The sequence below is a fragment of the Helicoverpa armigera genome, chromosome 30, assembly GCF_030705265.1.
Source record: "Helicoverpa armigera isolate CAAS_96S chromosome 30, ASM3070526v1, whole genome shotgun sequence".
Taxonomy (NCBI): domain Eukaryota; kingdom Metazoa; phylum Arthropoda; class Insecta; order Lepidoptera; family Noctuidae; genus Helicoverpa; species Helicoverpa armigera.
In genome coordinates this window covers 1,386,672-1,413,565 of record NC_087149.1, presented here as the reverse complement: position 1 = coordinate 1,413,565, position 26,894 = coordinate 1,386,672, and the positions used below count along the sequence as shown (strand labels likewise).

The 26,894-nt window shown below is 38.5% G+C and overlaps 3 protein-coding genes across 7 annotated transcripts in view; 1 reads left to right on the top strand and 2 right to left on the bottom strand.

Moving 5' to 3' along the window:
* The window catches only part of LOC110380539 (glycerol-3-phosphate acyltransferase 4), a 32,293-nt gene extending 26,608 nt beyond the window's left edge, over positions 1-5,685 (top strand). For all 5 annotated transcript variants that reach the window (XM_049848174.2, XM_049848176.2, XM_064043081.1 and 2 more), the window contains 3 exons: positions 12-152; positions 1,009-1,218; positions 2,146-5,685. In XM_049848174.2, coding sequence (XP_049704131.2) covers positions 12-152; positions 1,009-1,218; positions 2,146-2,233 — 439 coding nt within the window. In that variant the 3' untranslated portion in view covers positions 2,234-5,685. The remainder of the gene's footprint in view (positions 1-11; positions 153-1,008; positions 1,219-2,145) is intronic.
* Positions 5,686-5,877: 192 nt separating this feature from the next.
* LOC110380546 (aldo-keto reductase family 1 member B1) lies at positions 5,878-13,510 on the bottom strand. Its single transcript, XM_064043079.1, has 7 exons — positions 13,337-13,510; positions 10,265-10,407; positions 9,401-9,542; positions 8,520-8,711; positions 7,237-7,436; positions 6,584-6,739; positions 5,878-6,025 (listed from the first exon to the last, which is right to left on the bottom strand). The coding sequence occupies exons 1-7, from the start codon at positions 13,409-13,411 to the stop codon at positions 5,980-5,982; spliced, it is 954 nt and encodes a 317-aa protein (XP_063899149.1). The 5' UTR covers positions 13,412-13,510; the 3' UTR covers positions 5,878-5,979.
* Positions 13,511-16,066: 2,556 nt separating this feature from the next.
* Positions 16,067-25,819, bottom strand: LOC110380547 (alpha-centractin). Its single transcript, XM_064043078.1, has 9 exons — positions 25,632-25,819; positions 25,281-25,345; positions 24,163-24,337; positions 22,466-22,617; positions 21,764-21,907; positions 19,790-19,955; positions 19,144-19,213; positions 18,573-18,739; positions 16,067-17,893 (listed from the first exon to the last, which is right to left on the bottom strand). The coding sequence occupies exons 1-9, from the start codon at positions 25,677-25,679 to the stop codon at positions 17,750-17,752; spliced, it is 1,131 nt and encodes a 376-aa protein (XP_063899148.1). The 5' UTR covers positions 25,680-25,819; the 3' UTR covers positions 16,067-17,749.
* Positions 25,820-26,894: the final 1,075 nt, after the last annotated feature.

The following is a 26,894-nucleotide window of genomic DNA, read 5'->3' as shown; positions in this document are numbered from 1 at the left end:
TTAATTTTCAGGTTAAAAGAACACATATCGGTGGCCGACAACCCACCGATCCTTATCTTCCCTGAAGGCACCTGTATCAATAATACTTCAGTCATGCAGTTCAAAAAGGGCAGTTTTGAAGTCGGTGGCACTATATACCCTGTCGCTATCAAGTAAGTTATCATCTGCTTAGCCTTTTCCCTAGTATGTTGGGACCTGATCTCTCTCCAGTCGTGTCGGATTGTCGCCCCATCGCGCTATGAGAGTGAAGGAATAGTGAGTGCACCTGTGTCCAAGCTAATGCTCGTGCACTATAATATGTCCTGCGCTGCCGGCTGATCTCCTTATATGAGAACAACCGCCGTGGACGCCATATGTTGGGGTCGGCTTCCAGTCTAACGGGATGCAGCTGAGTACCAGTGTGCCACAAGGAGCGACTGCCTGTCTGATCTTAACCAACCCAGTTATGGGTGACTCAATACTTCTTGGTGGTAAGACTGGTTGTCAGACTTTCTGGCTTCTGACTACATGTAACGACTGCCAAAGATGTTCAAATGACAGCAGTGGGTCCCCCACTAATTTAGCATGTCTTATCATGAAGAGACAGTCGACCGGTTTAAACAAAATAAAGCCTATGTGTTACTCGGGTATAGTCTAGCTCCTTAACAGTAAAATAATGACCATGTTTTTTTTTACGGAGAATCACTGACTTCTAAGTTACATCAGTATACAACTTATATAATAACTTAGATATAGAATACCTAGTTTAGGAGTCAGAGTACCTCATATTGTTGACCTAAATAAACCTTTATGTTTTTATAGTAATATTTCAACATTGTAGGTAAGCTTTGTGAAACTTATTATTTATTTATTTTTTTGCTTATCAATTCTAGCATTCATATTTTTTAAAACATCGGTGTAGGTGTACTAGTCTGTCTAATGGATTATATTTTTAATTATTCTTTTGTAATTTACCTCCTCCTTTTTGGGAAGTCGGTGAAGAAACTTTATAATACTTATTCCCTCTAGATACGACCCCCGTTTCGGCGACGCCTTCTGGAACAGCTCCCGCTACGGCATGCTGCACTATCTCCTCAACATGATGACGTCATGGGCCATCGTCTGCGACGTGTGGTACCTGCCCGCCATGACTCGCGCCGCCGACGAGAGCGCCGTGGACTTCGCTAACAGGGTCAAAGCTGTTATCGCGAGGCGAGGGGGCCTCGTGGACCTTATGTGGTGAGTTTTAGAGTAATGTCCCTTTTTGGGGTACAATGTCCCTTTTTGGGGGTCACTGTCCTGGATACTAGTCCTATTTTTGGGGAAAGTGTCTCTTTGTTGGGGGTTTTCGGCAAGAGGAAGTATGTTCACTTCGCTAATAGGGTCAAAGCTGTTATTGCCAGGAGAGGTGGTCTTGTGGACCTTATATGGTGAGTTTTGGGAGGAATGTCCCTTTTTGGGGATAGTGTCCCTTCTTTAGGGAATTTCGTTTTTTTAAGTGGGATTTTATTTGGTGATTTTGTCTGCTATGTATGGAACTTTATTCCTTTGTTAAAGGATGGTATTTCTTGTTGAATCATTTTGTTGTTTGATTAGGGGTCTCAGGTGGTGTGTTTACTAACAAAAGGAGCTGTGTTCCTTTTTAAGTAACAAAGTTCCTATGTTTAGGAATTAAGTTCCTTGAAGAGGGGCTTCATGCGGTGAGGTTTTCGTGAAAAGGAATAGTGTTCTTTTTAAAGAATTTGGTTTTTAATGGGGTTCATTTGATGATATATCCCTTAGAAGGGACAGTGGTCCTTCGTATCTAGCCCAGTTCCTTAGTTGTTCCTTGAATATTGTTTCTAATGATAAGATATAAGGTTCCTTTACTAAGGAGTGAAATCCCTTTAAGTTACGGTCAACATTTATACAGTCAAAGGAATCAAAGTTACTTTAAAGGTAGAATTCCGTGGATCGCGGCTACGACAGCTGCGCGCGGCTTACGACAGTCGTCGGCCGCGCGCGACAATAGTCAACCTATGAAAATGTATGGCGCCGCTGCCGAGGCTCGCGACAGTCGCGCGCGACCCACGGAATTCTACCTTAAGAAAACCAACTTGGTCCCCTATATTACCCTAAATTAATCAAAATCTGTTCCTTTACTAAAATGTATTCTCTCTTTCCCAGGGACGGACAATTAAAACGAATGAAACCCAAAAAGGAATGGCGTGAGTTACAACAAGAGGAAATCAGTAAAAGACTAAAAGGCGAATAGTTTATATACATAAATAAATTCAGTGATTTTGGACTCTATTACCGCCCCGGGCGGAGTCGCGCGACGAGCGTAGTCGAGGGTGCATACCGAATTTGATATTGTGAACTTTCAATATTTCAAAGTTAAAAGGTTTTTAGTTTAAATAGAAAAAATATGAAAATTAACGATAAGAGCTCTGCTTCATTGAGACGCCATGGCGACTCAGGCCTGGCTACTTTTGGCATCCAATGGTCGCCCAGTCGAGTGGCCATGAAATGAAATCGTTTATTTGCAAGTTGGACATTACATCACTTTTGCACGTCATTTTAAGAACGCTGAGGTCGGCATTTCCTAATTGACTGATCCCTGAGAAGAAACGCCGAAACAAACTCAAGGGTCATAGTCTCTTTTAAAGTCCAAACATGTTATAAATTATATGTGAGTGTCACCATGTACGCGGCGTGGCGTCTCGACAATCAATTGTTTAAGTCGTCGCTAAAGAAATCGCACGCTGACTGGCGACTACACTGGCGACTTACCGTGTACATTATAGTGGCAACCGTGACATCGTCGCCAAGCTGCCAGAGTATCCAGAAGCCACGTAGAGAACTGTAGCTCGTGGCCACGCTTCCAATTTGGTGACGTTGCCAAACAGTCGCCAAGTGAGTTCGGTTCCATACATTTTAATGCTTGGATACGTAGCCGATGACGTCGCCATTGGCGTCCTAATGAGGCTCTAAGCTCGGTTTCACTGGATACTGATAGTGTCAGTTAGTTATCTGATAGATAATGGTATCTGCCAGATAAGGCTGCTTATTTCTGCCAGATATTGCTAACCGAGCTGTGAAAGGAAAAGTTTTATTTTATCTGTCAGATAAGTGCCTGATAGGCTATCAGAGACTTTATCAGTGACCGGTGAAACTGGCCATAACACTTTTATGTGAAAATAAACCCCGGTATTGAAAATCAAGGATATGTGATAGAATTGTGAACTTTTTCTAAGCTGGTTATTTATTACAACTTATGAAATGAATAGTAGTTTTTTTATTAATTTTATACTTAAATGTGGGTTTATATAGATTTTCAATAAAAATTACAGTCAAGTGAGAAGGGTTCCGTACCTATAAAATCTAAAAAATCATGTATGTTATATGCGAGGCCCCAAAATATTTACTATATTCTAGTTTTCAGTATTTGTTGTTATAGCGGCAACAGAAATACATCATCTGTGAAAATTTCAACTCTCTAACTATCACGGTTCATGAGATAAAGCCTGTTGACAGACGGACAGCGAAGTCTTAGTAATGGGGTCCTAATTTTTTGGTATCGGGTTGCCCGGGGTAACTGGGTTAAGGAGGTCAGATAGACAGTCGCTCCCTGTGGCACACTGGTACTCAGCTGCATTCGGTTAGACTGGAAGCCGACCCCAACATAGTTGGGAAAAGGCTCTGTACGGAACCTTAAAATCAGCATTTTTGATTGATCAAAAATATTCTTGTTACTGAATTTTTTATTTGCAAAATATCTTGATTTTTTAATAGGCTAGTTTTTTTAAATCAGACTTGCCTAACTCTTAGAGTAGTCGCTTACAGCCATAAGACCGTTTTTATAGAAAATTTGCATTTTTTTATTTATTTTTTACTATTATAGGAATAGGACAACTTGATATTTTGCAAGTAAAAAATTCAGAACGAAGATTTTTCGAGTAGAAATAGACGATTTTTGTACAAACGCCACGGGGTCAACTTACCCAAATCTGTCAAATGTTACCAATCGAACATTAGCCTTCCACTATTGTGATAAGATTGAAGCCAGTAAGTCTGACGCCAGTCTAACCAAGGGGTATCGGGTTGCCCGGGTAACTGGGTTGAGGAGGTCAGATAGGCAGTCGCTCCTTGTGGCACACTGGTACTCTGCTACATCTGGTTAGACTGGAAGCCGACCCCAACATAGTTGGGAAAAGGCTCGGGAGATGATATTGTGATAAGGTAGATAATCTATTGAAGACATTTGACAGATTTAGGTAGACTACTGTTTTGTATTTATTAAATTATAGTATAGTATAGTGCTTTTTTTATATTATTTAAAATTGTTGATGATCAATAGGCTTAAAATTCTTTTTTTTTTGTTAATATTTGCTGCTAAACTATGACACAAATGTCAGACATTTTTTTACTGTTTTTTTTTTTAATTACAAAAGCAAGTCTATTTGAGTAGAAACTTAACTAAAAGTAAACAATCTTAATACCTACTTAGGATTTTTTACACAAATACATATTAAACAAACAAGCTACTGCTAAAAATAATGAGTCAAGTTACTGTCATTATTGTTTTTACATAGATTTTTTGCCGCATTTTATATCCCGTGTGTCATACCTAATCACATTAAATTAAATACGTTAATATACTGGCTAATAAATGTCGATTAGCACAAAGAAAAAAACAAAGTAAATAGAATAAAAATGTGCGAGAATTAGAACACCATAAGAATCAGTCATTACATTACAAACAACTGAAATTCTCCCTTGAAAACTGACAGCTGTCAACTGATCAAAGCATTCGAGACTCCTAACTTTATCTCTGCTTTACACATGATGTTGTAAAATATGAAAACGAAAAATGGCTCCTGTGGCCAAACCACTGAGTGGATTAGGTTATTTTTTTTACAATTCGCCATAGAATATCATAAAGTATATGCGATAGGATTTAATGTAATTAGGTACGACACACCCGATATAAATAAGTTTTTACATACATTTTATGAAGATTATTTATTTTTAGTTAAGTACTCAAATGGAGTATAGAATTACTATGAGTGAATGAAATATTGTTAAACATAAGAAGATAGACTGATTATCTAGCATTTTTATCAAAAACATGCTTTCGCCAGCGGTTTCACCCGCGTCCCGTGGTAACTATTCTGCGCACCTGGATAAAAAATAGCTGGTGGCCCACAATAAATGGGCGATATGAGACGAAATATTTTTATAGTAGTTTCCGACATTAGCGCTTTCAAATAAACAAACTCTTCAGTTTTATGATATTAGTATACATATAACCCTATTTCAAGTTTATCTATACTAATTTAATAAAGAGGAAACATTTTTTAGTTTGTAGCCTAAAGACTCCGAAACTAATGAACCGATTTGAAAAATCCTTCCACTGTTGGAAAGCTACACTCTTCCCGAGTAACATAGGCTATATTTTATCCCGGTACGGGCAGTAGTTCCCACGGGACGCGGGTGAAACTAGCATAAAAGCTAAATAAAATATGGGTGAAGTCGCTGGGAACAGTTAGTATTATAAAATTCCAAAGGAAATATTGTAGTGATATTTAGTTTGAAATATCAAATTCGGTATGATTTTACAAAGGACGAGTGGAGAAAGAAATGTGTAAGCAATATATTTTTTGATTGCTCAAATGTTGAACGAGGTGTAATCGCTAATACGAAAATAAATGTTGTAATATATTCTTTTTGGCGTTTTCTTTTTCAAACCAGCATCTGTAAATTATAAATCTTCGTGTTCACGTTACCTGTATCTATGCCAAATTTCATCTTCATCGATACAGCAGTTTTACAAACAACACTCGCTTTTATAATATTCTATCAGAATACAGTACTTTTTTGTTGACTTTTGAGATTGAGATTAAAAATAAAATAATCTTTAAACATAGCACAATATATTTATTTCCATACATTTATACATACAATCATAATAATTATATTATTATTGCTTAGTGAAATCTTCACAGTTCTTCAAAATGTTCAAAACTCATCGTTTTCAAAAGGATGGTACTTGTGTCCCAAAGACCTGAAAAAATAAACAGAATTCGTTAGTTACACTCCCATGTTCTTGCCAATGCCTTGATAAAACTGTCGAATGTGGCCTATGAGAAAAACATTATAATACAATAGTTAATTAAAGAGTAACACTCTTCTGTACTACCTCAAAATTATACTCGAATAATATATTTGTTAAAAAAAAAATTCAATACATTCACTGTCAAATGCGGAATCATTCTGAAAAATAAGTCTAAGAGGTGTTCGAGGTATCAGCAGTTAGGACTTCAAAAATAAGCTACTTTTAATCTAAATTATTAATATTTAAAACTAGTTTTAGATATCATTTTACCATAACGATGACCGAACAATTTTCAGTAATCAAATCGCCGATTTTTCCAATGCGCGGCAAGTATAATCATCGGCAGGGATATAGCCCTGACCTTCACCTGCGCAGAAGCGATTTATGGGTTTATTGCCTTAAGCGTACAGTGCGCAAAGCGATCCCCACTCTTCCGCCGAGAGCTCATTATCCGTGCCGATAACTATATACGGCTGGTTATGGTTTGTTTAAATTAAATAAACTCACGCAGTCATAGGCACGAGCCTTCCGTTACAGTCGAAGGAGTCGATCAGACTGACGTCCTCCTGCGACAGCTTGAAGTCGAACACGTTGAAGTTGCTCTCGATGCGCGACTTCGTTACTGACTTCGGGATCACTATCACTCCGCGGTCGATTTGGTACCTGGGAACGAAAAAAATAATTTTAATTATTATTTATTTTTTGGACACATTAATTAGATTTTTTGCTTCATCACGATTTCCGGCATATCTTAAGTATTTATTTCAACATTTTATTAATATAGTTGCAACAGAAATACGTCATCTGCGTAGGTAGGTACATAATAATTGTCTACTACAAACTATATTTTTTTTTGTGAAAATTTACTTTTTTGTGGAATCAACGGACGAGTACGCTGTAATCTTAATTTTACGGACCTTGCAGAACTCTTGCTTGACCCATGGTTCAAGGAACCCGAACGCCTCGCTAGTTAACCCATAACTGATCGTTTTGGTCACGCCCACCATACTTATTTGACCTAGAAGGCACCTGACCTACCTGCTTTATCATGCCTTTTTTGGATCCCGCCTATTTTTTGTAAAACCAAATAACCTCGACCGATGCCTCATAGAACCAAAACGCCTAGTTAGTTAACCCATAACTGATAGTTAGAAACTAACCTGATGAGCACTTGAGCGACAGTCTTGCCCAGTCTATCAGCAATGGCCTTCAGTTTTGGGTCATCCATGAGGCTGGGGTCTCCGGGCTTGGCCCAGGGTCTGTCAGGTGACCCCAGGGGGGAGTACGCCGTGATCTTAATGTTGCGAGCCTCGCAGAACTCTTTGAGACGGCGCTGGTTTAGGTAGGGGTGGCATTCGACCTGTAGGGGAAGATTTTGGAGTTATAGTCAATGTGTTTTTGATATATTTATATAGAAAATCAATATAATAGATATAAGGTAAGGACTTTTTTCAATAAAAAAGGTTGTCTATTTGAAACTCCATTAGCACTCAACTGAAGATGAACAATCTTGATAAGAGATCTTATTTAGAGAGTCAGTTTCAAAATAAAATGTATCTAAAATCAATGTTAATACGAAAATAACAATTATTTTATAAATTAAATCATTATTTAAAGCAGCAGTTTATTTATTACGTATGTTCATAAAAACGCCTATCATGATTTACCTTTAAATAAGCGCCTACCCAAAAGGAGTATAGTTTTAAAATTCGCTTTTACAAAAACATGATTTCAGTTCGAGGTTTCGCGTCCCGAGGAAAATATGTACTTTCAGATGATGAAAAGAAAAATGGGTTCAGTGTTTACTTATAAGCAAATTTATATATTTTATTATGCGGTATCAAAAGTAACTTTTCAAATCAAGCCATTTAAAGAGTATGTTTGTTTATCTTTCAAGCACTGAAACTTGGCTGTAACATATAAAATGCTTTTTATGTATGAGCGAGAAGTAAGTACCTAATTTCCTCAAGAATGAAACTGTAGATAACCGCTAGTTACAAAAATAAACACCATTTTACCAAACTTAACTCCTATTTCTCACCTGGTTAGTGACGGGCACGATGTTAGCATGCTCCAGCAGTCTCGCGATCTGCTTGCTATTGAAGTTGGACACTCCGATGCTCTTGGTTAGGCCTTCGCCCACTAGGGGCTCCATCAAAGTCAAAGTCAACTCACCTGGTTAGTGACGGGCACGATGTTAGCATGCTCCAGCAGTCTCGCGATCTGCTTGCTATTGAAGTTGGACACTCCGATGCTCTTGGTTAGGCCTTCGCCCACTAGGGGCTCCATCAAAGTCAAAGTCAACTCACCTGGTTAGTGACGGGCACGATGTTAGCATGCTCCAGCAGTCTCGCGATCTGCTTGCTATTGAAGTTGGACACTCCGATGCTCTTGGTTAGGCCTTCGCCCACTAGGGGCTCCATCAAAGTCAAAGTCAACTCACCTGGTTAGTGACGGGCACGATGTTAGCATGCTCCAGCAGTCTCGCGATCTGCTTGCTATTGAAGTTGGACACTCCGATGCTCTTGGTTAGGCCTTCGCCCACTAGGGGCTCCATCGCTTTCCACGTGTCTACGTAGTCGACGTCAGAGAATGCGATGTCTTCGCCTTTTTTGGGGAAGAGTTCGCCGTCTTCCTGTGTGAGTTAGAAAGTAGGGGGTTAAAATTGTGGGCGAGAGAATTTTTTACTTAGCTAATCTTTTTGTATGTTTAGGTGTTATAGGTTAATTTGTGAAGTAGAAAAAAACGCGTAAAACTATCGACGGCAAAAGATAAAGTTAAATATTTGTCTAAACAAAAAGAATTATCCCGATGAACCAATTCCAAAATGATTGGAATTAATAGGCGTCCTAATAAAATGAAAAAAAAAACTCAATAAATAATTATACGAAATCTGTTTTATCATCTATTTTTACAATAATTATAGAGTCACGTATGATGGCTAAATTTTTTTTTTTTATTAATCCATTTAAAATTATTTCCGTATTTTTTCCGACAATATAATAACAGATTTTTTCATTGCGATATGTGCACACACACAAGAAACAGTCTAGACATCCTCCTTATTTTGAAGTTGGCAAAAAAGGGACCACATCCTCTTCGAAACTAACGGCTGTTCCCAATATTGCATCTATCTGTTGTTTTTCTTATAGTTATCGGCAAGGATATTGAGCCCTGACCTTCACCTACGCATAAGTGATTTATTGGTTTATTGCCTTAAGTGTACATTGTGCAAAGCGATCCCCACTCTTCCGCCGAGAGCTCAATATCCGTGCCGATAACTATACTAGAGATATCTTTGACATTACTTATTAAAAAAAATACCTGATAAGCCTGAGGCCAATGTATGAGATAGAGGTCCAAATACTTCAGATTGAGGTTATCCAAGGTCTTCAGCAGGGCTCCCTTCACCAGGTCCGGCCGGTGGAAGGTGTTCCATAGCTTCGAAGTTATGAATAGATCCTCCCTGGAAGGTTGAGTGAGTTTGATTAGTTTCTATGGTTGGTGGTGGGGGGATGTGTGAAATAATTGCTTTTGCCAGCGGGTAAAAACGGTTATAAACCGTGACTTGAGGGGACTTTTACCCGAATCGGGATAAAATATAGCCTATGTTACTCGGGGAATGTGTAGCGCTAAAGGTACTAACTTTATGAATTGAAAAGGTAGAACTTTTCAATTCATAAAGTTGGAAAATTTGTTGATTGAACGAGCTATATTTCAATGCCACATAGCCCATGTATAGAGGAAGGCAATAGGTTACTTTTATCCGGGTGCGCGGAGTAGTTCCCACGGAACGTTAGTATTCAAACACACAAACATATTAAGTTCGTTTGTTTGAACGTGCTAATTTCAGCAATCAGTAATGGACCGATTTGAACAAATCTTTCACCGTTTTAACCTACACTATCCCTGAATAACATAGGCTACATTTTATCTCGATTAGTAGCTAATTCATCCAGAAATAAATCCTACTTTTCATCAGGGTGGGTACGTGAAGTAATTCCCATGGAACACGAGTGAAACCGCTAGCAGAAGCTAGTCTAAAAATATAAGTAGGTACTATGACACATAGGAAGTGGTGAAAGGTGGGCGTTTTGGAGGCTGTCTTTTGTAAATTCCTGACGTTCAAAAAGTGCTGTCTTGCAGCCAAGATTTTGATTTGATTATCTATTTTTTAAACAAACTTACCTTTTAACAGTACCATCAGCGATTTTAGCAGTAATAGCAGCACCAACCTCCTTCTCGTTACCATAGACAAACGCGCAGTCTATATGTCTGTATCCGATGTCTATGGCGTTCTTCACTGCCTCGGTCACTTCACCTGGTTTTGACTGTGAAGAGAGAAATTATAGTTTAAATCATCTGCCTAGCCTTTGCCCTATGTTGGGGTCGGCTTCCAGTCTAACCGGATGCAGCTGAGTACCAGTGTGCCACAAGGAGCGACTGTCTACATCGTCATCATTCTCCGAGCCCTTTTCCCAACTATGTTGGGGTCGGCTTCCAGTCTAACCGGATGTAGCTGAGTACCAGTACCTTTAAAAGGAGCGACTGCCCTATCTGACCTCCTCAACCCAGTTACAGGTTTTTCCCTGAAAGTCTGCCAGGAATCAATCTGTGGATAGGGACCATCTTGTCATGACGAGTTCCTCCGTGTATAGGAAGACACGATAAACTGGTGGTTCCCGGCTGTCATTTGAATATCTATGACAGTCGATAAGTTCTTGAGGGAACTATTTCCCATACCCGGATAAAAAAATGTCCTAGTCAACTACATATTTCATTTCTCAAGCTCTACATAGACTATCTGTATACCAAATTCCATGTAAATCCGCTCAGTAGTTTTGGCGTGAAAGCAAGATAGACAGACAGCATTTAAAATATATTAGTACCTACCTAAGGAGAAATATTTTTTCTTGTAATCGTGATATACCTACCTAATTCTACAAGAAATATTTAATTTGTCATGTTTTTACACCAAAAAAATTGATTTAAACTATAAACGTTATCTCATGTCAACCGTTATCTATAACCCTAGGCTCAAGTTATCTGAAAACACATAAATAATATAATCATGACTATTGGCACTGTATTGACATACCATCTATGTGTATGTACAATAGTATTATTACCTAATATTATAAACGCGAAAGTATATTATATAATGATGTCCTCCTAGCCAATTATCGGGGCCACGGCGGCTGTTCTCATATAAGGAGATCGGTCAGCTGCGCAGGACATATTATAGTGCACAAGCATTTGCGCAGACACAGCTGCACTCACTATTTCTCCACTCTCATAGCGCGACGCGAAGACAATCCGACACGACCGGAGAGAGATCCGGCGCAGGACCGACATTAACGTGCTCTCCGATGCACGGGTGTATCAATCACCAACTTCCATACTATGGGCTGTTTTGTGAAAGTTTCTAAAACCCACAAAGCGATTTCGGCCCGACACAGGAATCGGACCCGAGACCCCAAGCACAGTAGTCGCGCTTGCGACCAACAGACCAACGATGTAGACTTATTTATTATATTAGTATAATAGTATCCCTACTAATATTATAAATGCGAAAGTAACTCTGTCTAAACCACTGAACTGATTTTAATTTTATTTGGTACAGAGATAGAGTTGACCTTGAGAAAGAACATAGCATAGTTTTTATCCCGGACTTTTGAAGATTTCTCTTGGAAACGCGATATAACAGAACTCTACGCGGACGAAGCCGCGGGCGGAAGCTAGTAGGCTATATTATCTAGCCATGAAACTCTTGAGTTAAGAGTATTGTGTCTGGTAAGCACTTTAGAACAAGGTTTGTATTAGATAATACCACAAGGGGGCTTAAGTGTACTTCTAATATTATTTTATCATCTGATAAGATGTTGATAATGTGTATCAGACAGTTATAAGTGGTATTAGTTAAGTTTTAGTATGGTTTTGATCTATAAAGTTAAATATGTAAGGTGTTACAAAAATAAGTAAGTGAATGCAGTCATATACCAAGCCTTTTCCCAACTATGTTGGGGTCAACTTCCAGTCTAACCGGATGCAGCCGAGTACCAGTGTACCACAAGGAGCGACTGCCTATCTGACATACTCAAACCAGTTACTAGCAACCTAATACCTTTTGGATGTTAAACTTCTTGGCTTCCGACTACCCATGACAACTGATAAATATGGCCAAATGTGATCATTAAATTTTATAGAATATAACTTGGTAATCTTCCAAGCCTTTTCCCAACTATGTTGGGGTCAGCTTACAGTCTAACCTGATGCAGCTGAGTACCAGTGTTTTACAAGGAGTGACTAATATGTATTACTAAAGTTATTGATTAACAACCAAGCAATAAATTAAAAAATTAACTGCCCTTTGTCTTAAAGGTCAACTCATAACAATTTTATGGCCCGATACTACAATACTTGTGACATAAATGATTAATGAAGATTAAGTGCCAATTTGTTTGTAAGTTTGTTGCCTAGCAACCAATGGTCCAAATATGCCTCAAGTGATTTAAAGAACATAATTTGTGTTAGGTATTTATTGATTTATTAACTGAAAGAGTTCAAGGGAACTTACTTTCAAAGTATCCACCCACAAAGTTGTCGATCAATAGTAGGTACATTAAGAATTCATAAAAATTTGTCTTACCTATAATTATACTGAAAATACCTCCAATAGGTCATAGTAGATATAATTTTACTAGTATTGAAGGAATTACATACATATTTTGGTCAGTGGGTCATCTTAGTTAAATTTAAGTTACCTAATATTTATTTACATTCAAACTAAGAAAATTATTCTAAAATATTTATGACTGTACAGCATGAGAAAATAATGGTTAGAAGCCAGTTGTTAATGTTTTTAAATTACAAATCTACCTACATTTAGATTTGGACATATAAAAGCTGCGTGGAAACCGGCCGTCATGGTATGGGCATGTGATGCAGAGGAATGAAAATCATGTTGTGAGGAAGAAAGTTATCAGCATGAATGTGGACGGATATAGTGGAAGAGGAGGACCAAAGACACGATGGATGGATTGTGTGGAAGTCGTTATAGTAAGAAAGAATTTAACTTGTGAGATGACGACTAATAGAAGATTGTCAAAGGAAAAAATAACAATATGGGCAGGAGGATGATGATGATTCAGTTTCTACATACATGACTCTGTATTATGAGTAATGAGTTACATTTAGCCCGAGTAAAGCGGGGTTTTCATCTAGGACTAATAGTTTAAGAAGGTCAAAAGTTTTTGTTACCTTCCAAGTACCGATTCCGAGGATCGGTATCTCGTTGCCATTGTAAAACTTGACTTTAGGCACTTGAGAAGCCATGACGCGGTTAAAATACGTTCTAACGAATTGGAAAAGTATTTTGGTTGAGTATTAATTGAGTATTTTCACAAATTAAACCCGGATACCGGCTGCCAAATACAAACAAAAGTTTTTTTTTGTCAATTTTGACAGCCATAGAATGGGTTACCAGAATATTAATGCAAAACTTCTCTTTTTGATTTACCAATGGATTTACCCCACTAACTCTTATTTCCTACAAAATTTTCCGATATAAATTGAATTTGTGTGTTTTCTATTCAGCGAATATATCCTAAACATAGTTTTCTAGTTACTAACTATATTTTGTTGCTTGGGAATTTGTTGCGCCACTTCTTAGCAAAAACACAGGAAGTGGTGAAGGATGGGCGTTTTGGGGGCTGTCTTTTGTTAACGTTCAAAAAGTGCTGTTTTAAGTTTGAATAAATGATTTTGAGGCAACTCTAAGGCAAAAAATCGGGTGGATAGCTTTGACCAGGGGCAAGGATATAGGATCTTTATTCCCATAAAAGTACGATACGCAGTGCAGTCTGGACGCGGGTAGAAGCTAGTTTGCTAAAACTATTTTGAATCTGGGAGTTCGTGCGTGAGTAGGACACGAAATACCCCGCAGAAATGTAATTGTAAATATTAAAATACTCTAAAACTTTCCATGTATGTAGGTGCTATCTGTTCAGTTATCTGGTTTTAACAAAATTATAATAAAATAAATAAATTAACGTACCTTCCAAGTGCCAAGTCCCATAATAGGGTATTTCTGTCCATTATTAAAAGTGACTGTTGGTACGCGCGCCATTTTGAACAACCGTGCTCGGACGCGACAAAACTTACAATGACGTGCTACGTTCTACCAAGGCTAGGTTATCATTATCAATTTAATAATTGTCATTCTATTAGACTAGCTTTTCCCGCGGTTTTACCCGCGTTCCGTGGGAACTACTGCCCTTACCGGTAAAGATAGAAGGTGATTTACTTATTCAAAATAGGCTGAAAATAATCAGCACTTATTGAAGGTCAAATTTACAAAAGACAGCCCCCAAAACGGGGGCTTTTTTTAAGTCGCTGGGAAAAAATGCATAATGCATGCCCGTCCCGTCGGGGGTCGGGAGAGGGGTATGTGGGACTCCCCGGTACAAACGTTTCCGGTATACCCACTAAAAAGGCCCAGCGGCACTCCGACGTCGCCTGAGTGGAGGGGGTCTAGGAATCGATGGCGTCCAGTCCCCCACCGGCGATTGCCCGCCTCACGGCAGGCCCCTCATGGCTCCCCTAGTGGGAAGGGAACCAGTCTCTATGTGTTTTTGCTGGGAAGAAGAAGTGGTGGAACAAACTCCCCAGCAACACAATTCTGTCTTAGTTAGCTTAGAGTGTAGCTTTTCAACAGAGAATTTTTCAAATCGGTTCAGTAGTTTCGGTGCATACAAACAAACAAAATGTTTCCTCTTTATTATATCAGTATAGATAAATTCTTGATTATATAATAATATAACAGTCGGCTTGTTAACTGTTGATATAACTTGTACAGATATCATCCGATTCTCATACTTATGGTGTTATCATGGCAAAATATTCCGTAGATAAACTATAGTTGTTAAAAACTTGAGTTATGTTATTACTCATTTATTCTTCTCTTATTCTCTTATTTTTATTTTTATTTATTTTTACTCTTATTCTTTTCTCTTATTTGTTAAAAACTTGAGTTATGATAACCTCCTTTCTGAAGTTGGTTGTGTTGTTACAATAGGTCGTCTTTTATTGAATAAACGTACCTAAGACTATTGTCATCGAGTTATTTATTATCCAACTAGCGTTTTCATCCGCGTTTCAAATCGGACTAGCCCAAACAGCTAAAAAACTGTTTTCACGCGTCCCGTGGGAACTACTGCTCGTACCGGGATAAAATATAGCCTATGTTACTCGGGAAGAGTGTAGCTTTTCAACAGTGAAAGAATTTTCAAATCGATTCAGAAGTTTCGGAACCTTTGCGGTACTTATAAATAAAAACATGTTTCCTCCTTTTTATATTAGGTAGTAGTATAGAATAGGGACAACGGACTAGCCATTTCTTAACTAAGTTGGGTGTCAAAAATATGTCATCATCATCCTCCTGCCCTTATCCCAATTTTTATTAGTGGTCGGCGCAACATGTTTTCTCCTTCCATACTCTTCTATCTGCCGTCATCTCACAAGTAAACATTCTTCACATTAGCATTTGATAAGGATTAAAAACAAAGTTATCGAAAAAAAATAATTTATTTAAATACAAAAGAATTGTCTTAAATATAATATCTTGCACATAACACATAGCAACCGATTTTTAAGTTTTTTCTTCGCCATTCTTCTATAATAAGGCTTTACCTACCACTAGTATATAAGTTTATTTTATCTTGCCAAAAGCAAAGAAATAAGCATATAAGTATTTTATATTTTTTTTCATTTGAAAAACAGTGTTATCTTTAGCTAAAAGACATACTTGCGGATTTCAATAAACGGTCTATCCATTTTTTTATTAACACGCTTATAATTAGCTTCACTTGTAACTATGTATGTAAGAATATCTTGGAATCTTAATGTGACCCACTTCCCGGTCTTCGATTACGATGAAATGTTGCACACGCTCTGAGTTCTGATGACAATACACGACTAGCGTGGCTTTTTTAATACCTATTATTTTTCTCTATTAGGGATTTAAGTTTGTCATAAGCTTCATATAAATGTTGGCTTTCAACCTCCATTCGCAAAAGAACGGATGGATCGGTTATTGAAGTCCGCAGATACAGTTGATTTCGTGAATCTCAGGTTAAATAATACTATATTTAGGCCCAAATTCACTGACAATATAAACGACAGTTTTCTTAAAACAACTGTGTACTATGACATTTCATATTCAATTTTCATAGAGTGGTTTTAGGAAGAATGGTTGTTATGTTGTCGGTGAACTTGGGTTTGAAAACTATAATATTGCAATGCGTTTAAATACTATGTAAGCGTGTGTATAGTATATTTTTTCTTTAGGACTCCAGAGTAAGGTAGCGGGTTAGATTTTATGCAATGTTTTGACAAACACAGAGCTGGCTTAACAGGACTTAAATGCATAACATATACTTTATTTTACATAATATAATATCCTCCTAGCTTTTTCTCCTGGGGCCCGATTCTGCTAAGTTAATAATATCAAAATTTAATAGAAATTGAATCGCAATAGCAGTTTTAACCATATCGGGCATTCTGCTACTAATATAAAACTAATCGTATTCCAATGACATTCGATTGATTTGCGATTGGTCTGTCATTTGGTCTGTCATTTGGTCTATACGGTAGTTTGCTCTACAATCATATTGCAATCGTAAATAATTTGCAGATAATATTTATTTTTAAATTGTTATTTAAAAGAAAATATAGCGGAATGCCACATACGCTTCAATCGTAATTGAGTCGGGATTGGATCTCAGTCGAATGTGAATCGTATGTCGCTTGAGTAAAATTAGTAGAATCGCGCCCCTGGTTTCATCAACGTAAAACATGTATTTAATATTAAAATCGGTTCATTATGTTTGACGTTTTGACAGCTTTTATATAGAAAATATGTCAAACCGCCATATTTATTCCTCAGATAGAAGTTAACTGATTATTGTAAAATCGGCCCAAATTATAACTATGACAGTTTATATTTAAAATGGTGATATTTTATGTGAATTTCAAAAACATAAAAAGTGATAACTTTTTCAGTGATATTTAGTTGGTAACTACCTATATATATAAAATTGGTTTTCAAGGGCTCTGCTTACCAAATTTCATACATAATTGGTCAGCTGTTTAAGAATGGTTTATTTAGAGAATATTTTACATAGATTTTATTCCGAGACTTTTTTTAAAATGACTTTATTTTCGTTTATATATCGTTTTAATATAGAAAGTCTTAGTGTGCCCTATTGTAATATTCGCTCAAATATGACTGTTTTCTGGTTACCGATAAAGTGTCAGTTAGTTATCTGATAGTTAACTATCTACTAGATAAATGCTGCTTATAATGTCAACCAGATATCCATGAAAAGAAACTTGTGGCCTTACTACAAAAACTTAAACATCTATTTTACACGTGTCTAAAAAAATTGTGGCTGCAAAATGAACCATATTTCAACGTCATAATCTGATTTTTTTTAGACAAGTCTTAAACTGACGTTTGAAAGTTTTTGTGGTAAGACGGTTATAGTTTATCTGCCAGATAACTTCCCGATAAACTATCAGAGACTTTATCAGTAACCTTAAAAATTGCCATAAAAATTGCATTTTCTCTCCACATTTTCTCAAAAAATGACTTGTTTTATAGTTCTGTTTAATTTAGAATGTCTTGCGATGTACGGCCCTATGGCCCTCCTCATCATATTCTCGCTTAGAGACCCACATCTTGCGGAATGTATCGAGTGACGCGAGAATCGAACCCCCTATCCATGTGGAGTATAGACGCTCTTGGGGCGCTGAGATCTGTGGGAAAAAAAATGATTATGATATAATTAAATAAAATAGGATAAAAAATTGTTATTTCTTTCAAATATGAACGGTTACATTAATTAGTTATCTTTGCATCAAAAACGATATCATTTGGATCAGCTATTTTATAGGTTCATTTTATAATATGGTAAAGCAAGCCAATAGAATAATATGCTAATGGTAAAATTTTACTAATATAAATAAAAAATTAAAATGTGTTGGTATATTTGGGTAATTACATTGTCAATTATGCTTTAAAGAGTAAATGAAATCAGCTAAAATTTAAATTCGGCACAAATAATATCGATTCTATTTAATACACAGGGCATATATTTTTAAGAAAAGTATGATACAATATGCGAATAGCATAATACAGAACAAAAAAATATATACTACATAGTTATATGAGTAGTGTGATATAATAAATATATAATAGACAAATATTAATATAAAAAATGATATAGTAGACAAATGGTATGATATTGTAGGCGAAAGTGTGGTTTTGTTAACAAGTAGTATGTATGCTATAGCATGTGAATAGTGTGATTGTATAGAAAAATGTGATAAAGTTAGCAAATGGTATGATAAAATATATTGACAGTATGACACAGTTAGCAAATCTTAAGATATCATTAACACAAAACTCATATAACACAATATAATCACTACCCACCCTAATCTTCATATCCTTAGGAGCCAGCCTGCGTATCTCAGCGAGCAGGCGGTCTCCGAAGCCGCGGAATAGAGTACTACCACCGCTGAGTACTATGTTCTGATAGAGCACCTTGCGAAGATCCATGTCTGACTTCTGGATGGCGAACATTAGGACTTCGTGGAGACCTGGGAAAGAAAAAAACATGATTATTTACTTCAATTGTGAAGGTTTTTAACTGAGATAATCAATGTTGATCATTGATAGCCTTTTCCTAAACTATGTTGGGGTTGGCTTCCAGTCTAACCGGATGCAGCTGAGTACCAGTGTGCCACAAGGAGCGACTGCCTAATTGATCTCCTCAATTCAGTTATTCAGGCAACCCAAAAATCATTGATGAGACTGGTTCTCATAATTTCTGGCTTCTAAGTACCAGTAACGACTGCTAAATATGTCCAAATGACAGCCGAGACCCACTAATTTAATCAGGAATTTGACATATCTGGTATGGGTCTTATGTATCCCATATGTATCTTCCATATAAAAAATATGTTAATATGTATTGTTCATTAAAAAAATGATCACAACATACCTTCACACTCCTCGCCAATGAGATCAGGCCTGAACAAGACTTCTGGAGCACGGAACCTGGCTGGACCAATCTGTGAAAATAGTACATATTATTATTACTAAATAAGAAAACATTTTATTGTTATACAAGGAGCGATTGCCCTGCCTGACCTCCTCAACCCAGTTGCCCGAGCTACCCAATACCCCTTAGTAAAACTTGTGTCAGATTAATTGGCTTCTGACAACCCAATGATGTTAAGTGACAGCTGGGACCTACAGTTTTTATCACGCCCCCCGAAACACAGTCATTAGTGTCCAAGATATACTTACAAACTTTCTCTCTCCGGTGGTGTCGGACTGTCGTCCCATCGCGCTATGAGAGTGAAGGAATAGTGAGTGCACCGCAGTCCAAGCAAATGCTCGTGCACTATAATATGTCCTGTGCAGCTGGCTGATCTTCTTATATGAGAACAGCCTCCTTATTTGGACTTATTACTATGTATTAGTATAGATAACTCCCGACTAAGTCGGGACTTAGACGAGATAGATAACGACCGTCGACGCTGGATGCAGGTCGCCCCCAACAGGTATCTGTGGAGATCTAAGGGGGAGGCCTATGTTCAGCAGTGGACGTCCTATGCCTGAGATGATGATGATGACGAACTTACCTCCAAGCCAGTGCCATCAGGTAACGTATAATGAGCTCGCTCAGTCTCCAAAGTCTCCTCTTTCAGAGGATTAGGCGAGAGGTAGCAAGCTCTCTCCTTGATAGCCTTAACTATTTCCAACTCAGCTGATGTGCGAAGGTTCACGCCTTCTTTGCGGAGAAGAAGCCTGCGGAGAAGAATGGAGAATTGGAGAATATAAGTATTTTTGAAGCATAAATGTTTGGGTAAAAATGTGTGGGTGTTTGGTAAATATCTCTGGAATTACTGGGCTGATTGCTAAAATTCTTTTTGAGAGTCCATTTATCGAGGTAGGTTAATTACAACTTTGCGCACCCGGATAAAAATAGCTCCTTTCTCGATAAATGGACTATGTTAACTGGAAGAATTTTTCAAATATTATTAACTTACCTAGGATACGCATGGCGAAGCCTTCGTATATCGGCACCGAGTGGGTGACAGACAGACAGACAGACAGACACTACTTACCTAAGATACCGGGTGACATCTCTGCCGGCTACATCTACTCGCATGATGCTGTGCGGCATGGCGAAGCCTTCGTATATCGGCACCGAGTGGGTGACAGACAGACAGACAGACAGACACTACTTACCTAAGATACCGGGTGACATCTCTGCCGGCTACATCTACTCGCATGATGCTGTGCGGCATGGCGAAGCCTTCGTATATCGGCACCGAGTGGGTGACAGACAGACAGACAGACAGACACTACTTACCTAAGATACCGGGTGACATCTCTGCCGGCTACATCTACTCGCATGATGCTGTGCGGCATGGCGAAGCCTTCGTATATCGGCACCGAGTGGGTGACAGACAGACAGACAGACAGACACTACTTACCTAAGATACCGGGTGACATCTCTGCCGGCTACATCTACTCGCATGATGCTGTGCGGCATGGCGAAGCCTTCGTATATCGGCACCGAGTGGGTGACAGACAGACAGACAGACAGACACTACTTACCTAAGATACCGGGTGACATCTCTGCCGGCTACATCTACTCGCATGATGCTGTGCGGCATGGCGAAGCCTTCGTATATCGGCACCGAGTGGGTGACAGACAGACAGACAGACAGACACTACTTACCTAAGATACCGGGTGACATCTCTGCCGGCTACATCTACTCGCATGATGCTGTGCGGCATGGCGAAGCCTTCGTATATCGGCACCGAGTGGGTGACAGACAGACAGACAGACAGACACTACTTACCTAAGATACCGGGTGACATCTCTGCCGGCTACATCTACTCGCATGATGCTGTGCGGCATGGCGAAGCCTTCGTATATCGGCACCGAGTGGGTGACAGACAGACAGACAGACAGACACTACTTACCTAAGATACCGGGTGACATCTCTGCCGGCTACATCTACTCGCATGATGCTGTGCGGCATGGCGAAGCCTTCGTATATCGGCACCGAGTGGGTGACAGACAGACAGACAGACAGACACTACTTACCTAAGATACCGGGTGACATCTCTGCCGGCTACATCTACTCGCATGATGCTGTGCGGCATGGCGAAGCCTTCGTATATCGGCACCGAGTGGGTGACAGACAGACAGACAGACAGACACTACTTACCTAAGATACCGGGTGACATCTCTGCCGGCTACATCTACTCGCATGATGCTGTGCGGCATGGCGAAGCCTTCGTATATCGGCACCGAGTGGGTGACAGACAGACAGACAGACAGACACTACTTACCTAAGATACCGGGTGACATCTCTGCCGGCTACATCTACTCGCATGATGCTGTGCGGCATGGCGAAGCCTTCGTATATCGGCACCGAGTGGGTGACAGACAGACAGACAGACAGACACTACTTACCTAAGATACCGGGTGACATCTCTGCCGGCTACATCTACTCGCATGATGCTGTGCGGCATGGCGAAGCCTTCGTATATCGGCACCGAGTGGGTGACAGACAGACAGACAGACAGACACTACTTACCTAAGATACCGGGTGACATCTCTGCCGGCTACATCTACTCGCATGATGCTGTGCGGCATGGCGAAGCCTTCGTATATCGGCACCGAGTGGGTGACGCCGTCACCTGAGTCTAGGACTACGCCTGTTGTACGGCCTGTGGCGTATCTGTAGGTAAAAGAAAAATAGATATGGTTAATTTCTAAGCTTATAACGGGAGCATCAATAATAATTTAATATAAATAGTAGGGTTTGTTTACTCTTTTAAAAGTACTGGGTGGATGTGAAACCTCTCAGTATTATAGCTTATAGCGGTGTTCACATAATCAACCCTATGTTATATCAAGTTAAAGACCACATTATAATTTTAACTGTTTACTGCGGTTTCACCAGTGTCTTGTGGAAACTATTTGCCATACCCAGAAAATAAAATATACCCTGTCATTCTGGGATAGTATAGCTTTCTAACAGTGATTCAATTTAACAAATCAATTCTTTACCTCCTTTATAATACCAAAAATTATTTATTTTTCATATTTCATTGCATCCAGTTAGATTGCAAACTTACCCTATGTATGTAGTTGAGGAAAAGTCTAGGTAGGTGATAAATATATTTTGATTATATAGGTTTAGATGTGTGTGTTTAGATTTACATAATTATTAAATACTTTACAATTCACCCAATTTAGTGTTTAGATATAATCATCAGCTTTACAATATACTCACAAACTAAGCACAGCCTGCATGGACAGGAACAACCCGGGTACATTGAAAGTCTCGAAGAACACCTCGGCAGCCTTCTCTCTGTTCCTGCGAGGATTGAGGGGAGCCTCCGTCAGCAGTACCGGATGCTCTTCAGCGAATGTTGATAGTTGATCCTGGAGGCAAAAGGACAGGGTTAAAAAACGGTGATACTAATGAAGTTTTACTTTTAGACTACCAAGGACTGGACACTTATTTAAGTAATCATTAAATATTTACCACAATATAAATAGCTCAGTAAAGATTGGTAATGGCTTGTGACATCATGTTCATGTAAAATCTGTACCAAGTGACATAACACTCAATATAAAGGTGTTGTATATGAGGTGTCCAACAACACCATCAGTGATCTACGGGCAGAATTAGTATCACTACGTTATGCAATTTCTGCAAGTAGGTCACCTATCGCCAGCGACAACAACAACGTGAACACGCGTCGCGGGGCGCAAAATGCCTCCATCTGCAGTTTCGAGTCGGCGGGCTCGATTGCGTCACCTACTGCCGAGAATGCATGCGTTGCAACGTGTGCCGCCGCCGTCCCTGCCTCGACACCGGTAGAAACGATGACTAGCGTAGGTTCGGCGACCCCCAAACGAGCCTACGCAGCAATTGTAGCCGCTAATAAGCCTGATGAGCCAAATAACTCGCAGGCTAAAATAGCGGGAAATACAAAAGGGGGTAAGAAGAGCCGATCGAAGCCAAATCAGGTTTTGAGACGGCAAGGTCCGAAGGAAGACACGTACGACAAGGATGGTTTTGTCAAGGTCGAGAGGAGGAAGAAGAAGAAACCTCCTTGTCGGAACCAGTGCGGTACAGGGCTGGCGGGGCCCAATATGCTGCTCCGTCCAGCTATTCCAACGACGCTGCTGTACGTGTCCAGGCTGCACCATTCCACGAAGGTAGAGGATATCTGCGCGTTAAGACCAACTGGACCTTGAGGGTCGAGAGGTTGGAACCGCGTCACAACACTAATTTTAATTCGTTCGTGGTGCGTGTGCCGACACAAGGTCTCGAGAAGGTCCTCAAGGAAGATTTCTGGCCGAAAGGTGTTGTGTACCGCCGGTTTCGTGGCCAGCTACGTGACACCAGTCAGCGAAACACGACGCCGACACATCGTGTGCATTAGTTTTAAGAATATTTGTTATGTATTTATAGTATGTTTAAGTTTTTATAGATGTATTGCGTATATTTGCGTATTGTATATATTAATATGGATAATTGTATGTATTAGTTTATAAGTATTGTTATGAATAATATGTGTGTATTTGTATTTTTATGGGCCCTAGTTGCCTGAAATAAAGGAATAAATAAAATAAATTGTTATAAGTTTGGGATAGAAAAGAAAAATATGTGTCTGTTATCTTAAAGAGTTATCTTAAAAACAGATATTTTTTTTATTCAAATGCCCATTTACGGGATAAGTATTCAAACAATTTCCGTCGTGTTCGTTGACACCGATCGAAAATCGTCCACTGCTAGACTCTATCTGGTCTCCCCCAAGCTAGGGACATTTGCAGTCACTGTGCTGGGTTAATTATAAAACTAGAGGAATGATTGAATGGCAGTGTTAAGTCAACAGGCCCGCTGTTTCACTGAATGTCTTTTTTTATTTTAATAAAAGGAAATATGTATATAAATGGGTGAACAGATGCTCAACATACCTTACTATAAATATAATTCCACACCCTCTCCATATCGTTCCAGTCAGTCACAATACCATGTTCCATAGGGTACTTGATGCTAAGCAGCCCACGGTGCTCCTCAGCGCGGGGGCCTACGAACAGCTCGCCTTCTAGGGCTCCGGCCATAACACGGACGTGTTTCGGTCGTCCGATACTGTGGGAAGGAAATGTATGGTTTAGTATTTACTAAGTAGCTTGCGAATTTGTATGCTACGGTTTTTAAAAGTACTAAAATGAATATAGTGTCTTTAACAAATATGTTAATGAACACAAAAATAATAACAAATATGCTGTTGTGCATAATCTCTCTGTTATATGTGTGTCAAAATATGTTTAAGTGTGAAATAAAGAATAAACTAAACTAAACCCTGAAAAAATTATAAACTAAAAGTAGAGTGGTGAAAACTGCTTGAAACTTGGTGCAGTATTTTTTGAGTTCATCATAAACATGCAAACAGTTGTGGCAGGGAACTTTGTTTAATAATATGTGTAGGTTTTAAATGTTTAACAACCCACACATACAAAGGGGACTACTTCCTTGACTTGGGTAAAAAATAGGCAAAGTTACAAACAGTCTAACCATTTCAGAGATGATATGAAGTAAGCAAACATCATCCTCCAAGCCTTTTTCCTAACTATGTTGGGGTCGGCTTCCAGTGTAACCGGATGTAGCTGAGTAACAGTGTGCCACAAGGAGCGACTGCCCTATCTGACCCCCTCAACCCAGTTACCCGGGCAACCCAATACCCCTTGGTTAGACTAGTGTCAGACTTTCCGGCTTCTGACTACCCGTTGTTCAATGACAGCCGGGACCTACAGTTTAACGTGCCATCCGAAACACAGTCATTGGTGTCTAAGATATATATAGAAAGTACATACAAACTTAGAAAAGTTGCATATACAATATGAGATATGAAATAACCAAACAGTCAGATCAAAATTGTTATACATGGGAATCGAACCAACACTACGCGACTTCACATAACTAAGCCTACCCCTAAGACGACCCACTGACCCTATCTTGTCATCTTTCTAACAAATGACATCACTTCAAAATAGTGGGGATAAAATAAATTATTCAAAAAAATTGCACTTACTAGTTTGGAAACCTGCATTTTGGAATCTGATCACCAGCGAAACCGGCTTTGATCACTCCAGAGCCCTGTTAATCACCGGTAACAATAAATATTACGTCAAAATAGTAAAAATATAGATTATTATGTCAACCACTCTATATGGAGTTATTGAATGACTCATTTTGAACAACTAATGTATGAAAACTAGACTTTAAATACATTGTTGGCTTCGAAAACGATCGATTAACCTGCAATGCTGATAAAAATAGTTCTAATATCGATTTTAACTTAATTTATTGCGAAAAAAAGGTGCATTGGCAAGTCGATGTAAAGTCGAACATGTAAAGAAATTACGGTAAATAAGGTATTTACATTATCAATGACGACAGGCTGGTTGACTATAACGTCGTTTAACTCCATTGTTATCTAGATTAGTGACAAAATCTAGGTTTTAAATTGGATTTTTCTAAATATTTTCACTTTTACACATTCGGGTAAGCTGTTTCACTCGAGACAAGCCACAGACTAAAAATAAGTATACGTTGACGTTTTGATTCGCGTTCCATGTTTATAAGTTAGTAACCATTTCGATTGTCAAATATTCAAAAATTTCACAACGTAAATAGTATCGTTTGTATTTTATATAATACCTTGAAAGTTTTAGACTTTTCTCTGAATCAAAGGAATAAACAACAATATCAAGATTGCATTCTAAAGCCAATACTTAACTTACTTTACTTTTCATACGCTGTCCTGCTCTTATGCAATTAATTACAAGGAATTGTTACCTGGAATTCCACATAATGACATCAGTTTTTCAACATTGCCATATTAAAAAACGTTCGTATTTTAGTGGAAGTTGAGTATCAATGGAAGTCATTATAAATTCATGCTCTTATATTTTAGGCGCCTTTCTTTCGAATCGCATGCATAATTCCTAGCTCACACTAACCTAAAATCCATCTTAATTTGTCAATAATTGTTCAGAGGACTGTGCAAAAGAGCTTAAAAACGAGGTCCTTTTTTTAATGGCAATAGGTACTGTCTCAGATAGATAATAAGAGATTAGAGGACCATTATAATGTTTTCATAACCCAGATGGTTTATCTAGGTCAAACGTATATCCAGCTGGGCTTAGTAGTTTTATTTGAAAATTGTTCGGAAGGTGCGACAGTGATGATAGGTTTCGCCGACGCCGACGCCGAAGCCCATTTATTCTTCTACAGTTATAAATGAGACAGTTTGTAAAAACATATGTATGGATTGGTTCCGTTCGTTAGTTTTTCGTGCGGTTAAACCAATTTTGATGAAATTTGGCAGGTATATAAAACACCTTTTAAACGTATTTAAAGAATCAATCCACTTGTGAAAGACATTGCAACCGCGTTCATGTAAAAATAAAACCTTTCCACTTATTTATTCAACATATTTATTGACTAATAATAATAAACAACAATACACAATTCATAAGTTTTATTACATTATTGCTCTCAATTAAGGCCATATAAAAATTTAAATTAATATCTATTTATTGCATTAAATTCCTTACACTACATTTGTTTTCTTTATCAAAAATAAGAACCTCGCTATTGGAGAATGAACGATTATAATCGAAAAATGACTGCAGAATTATTT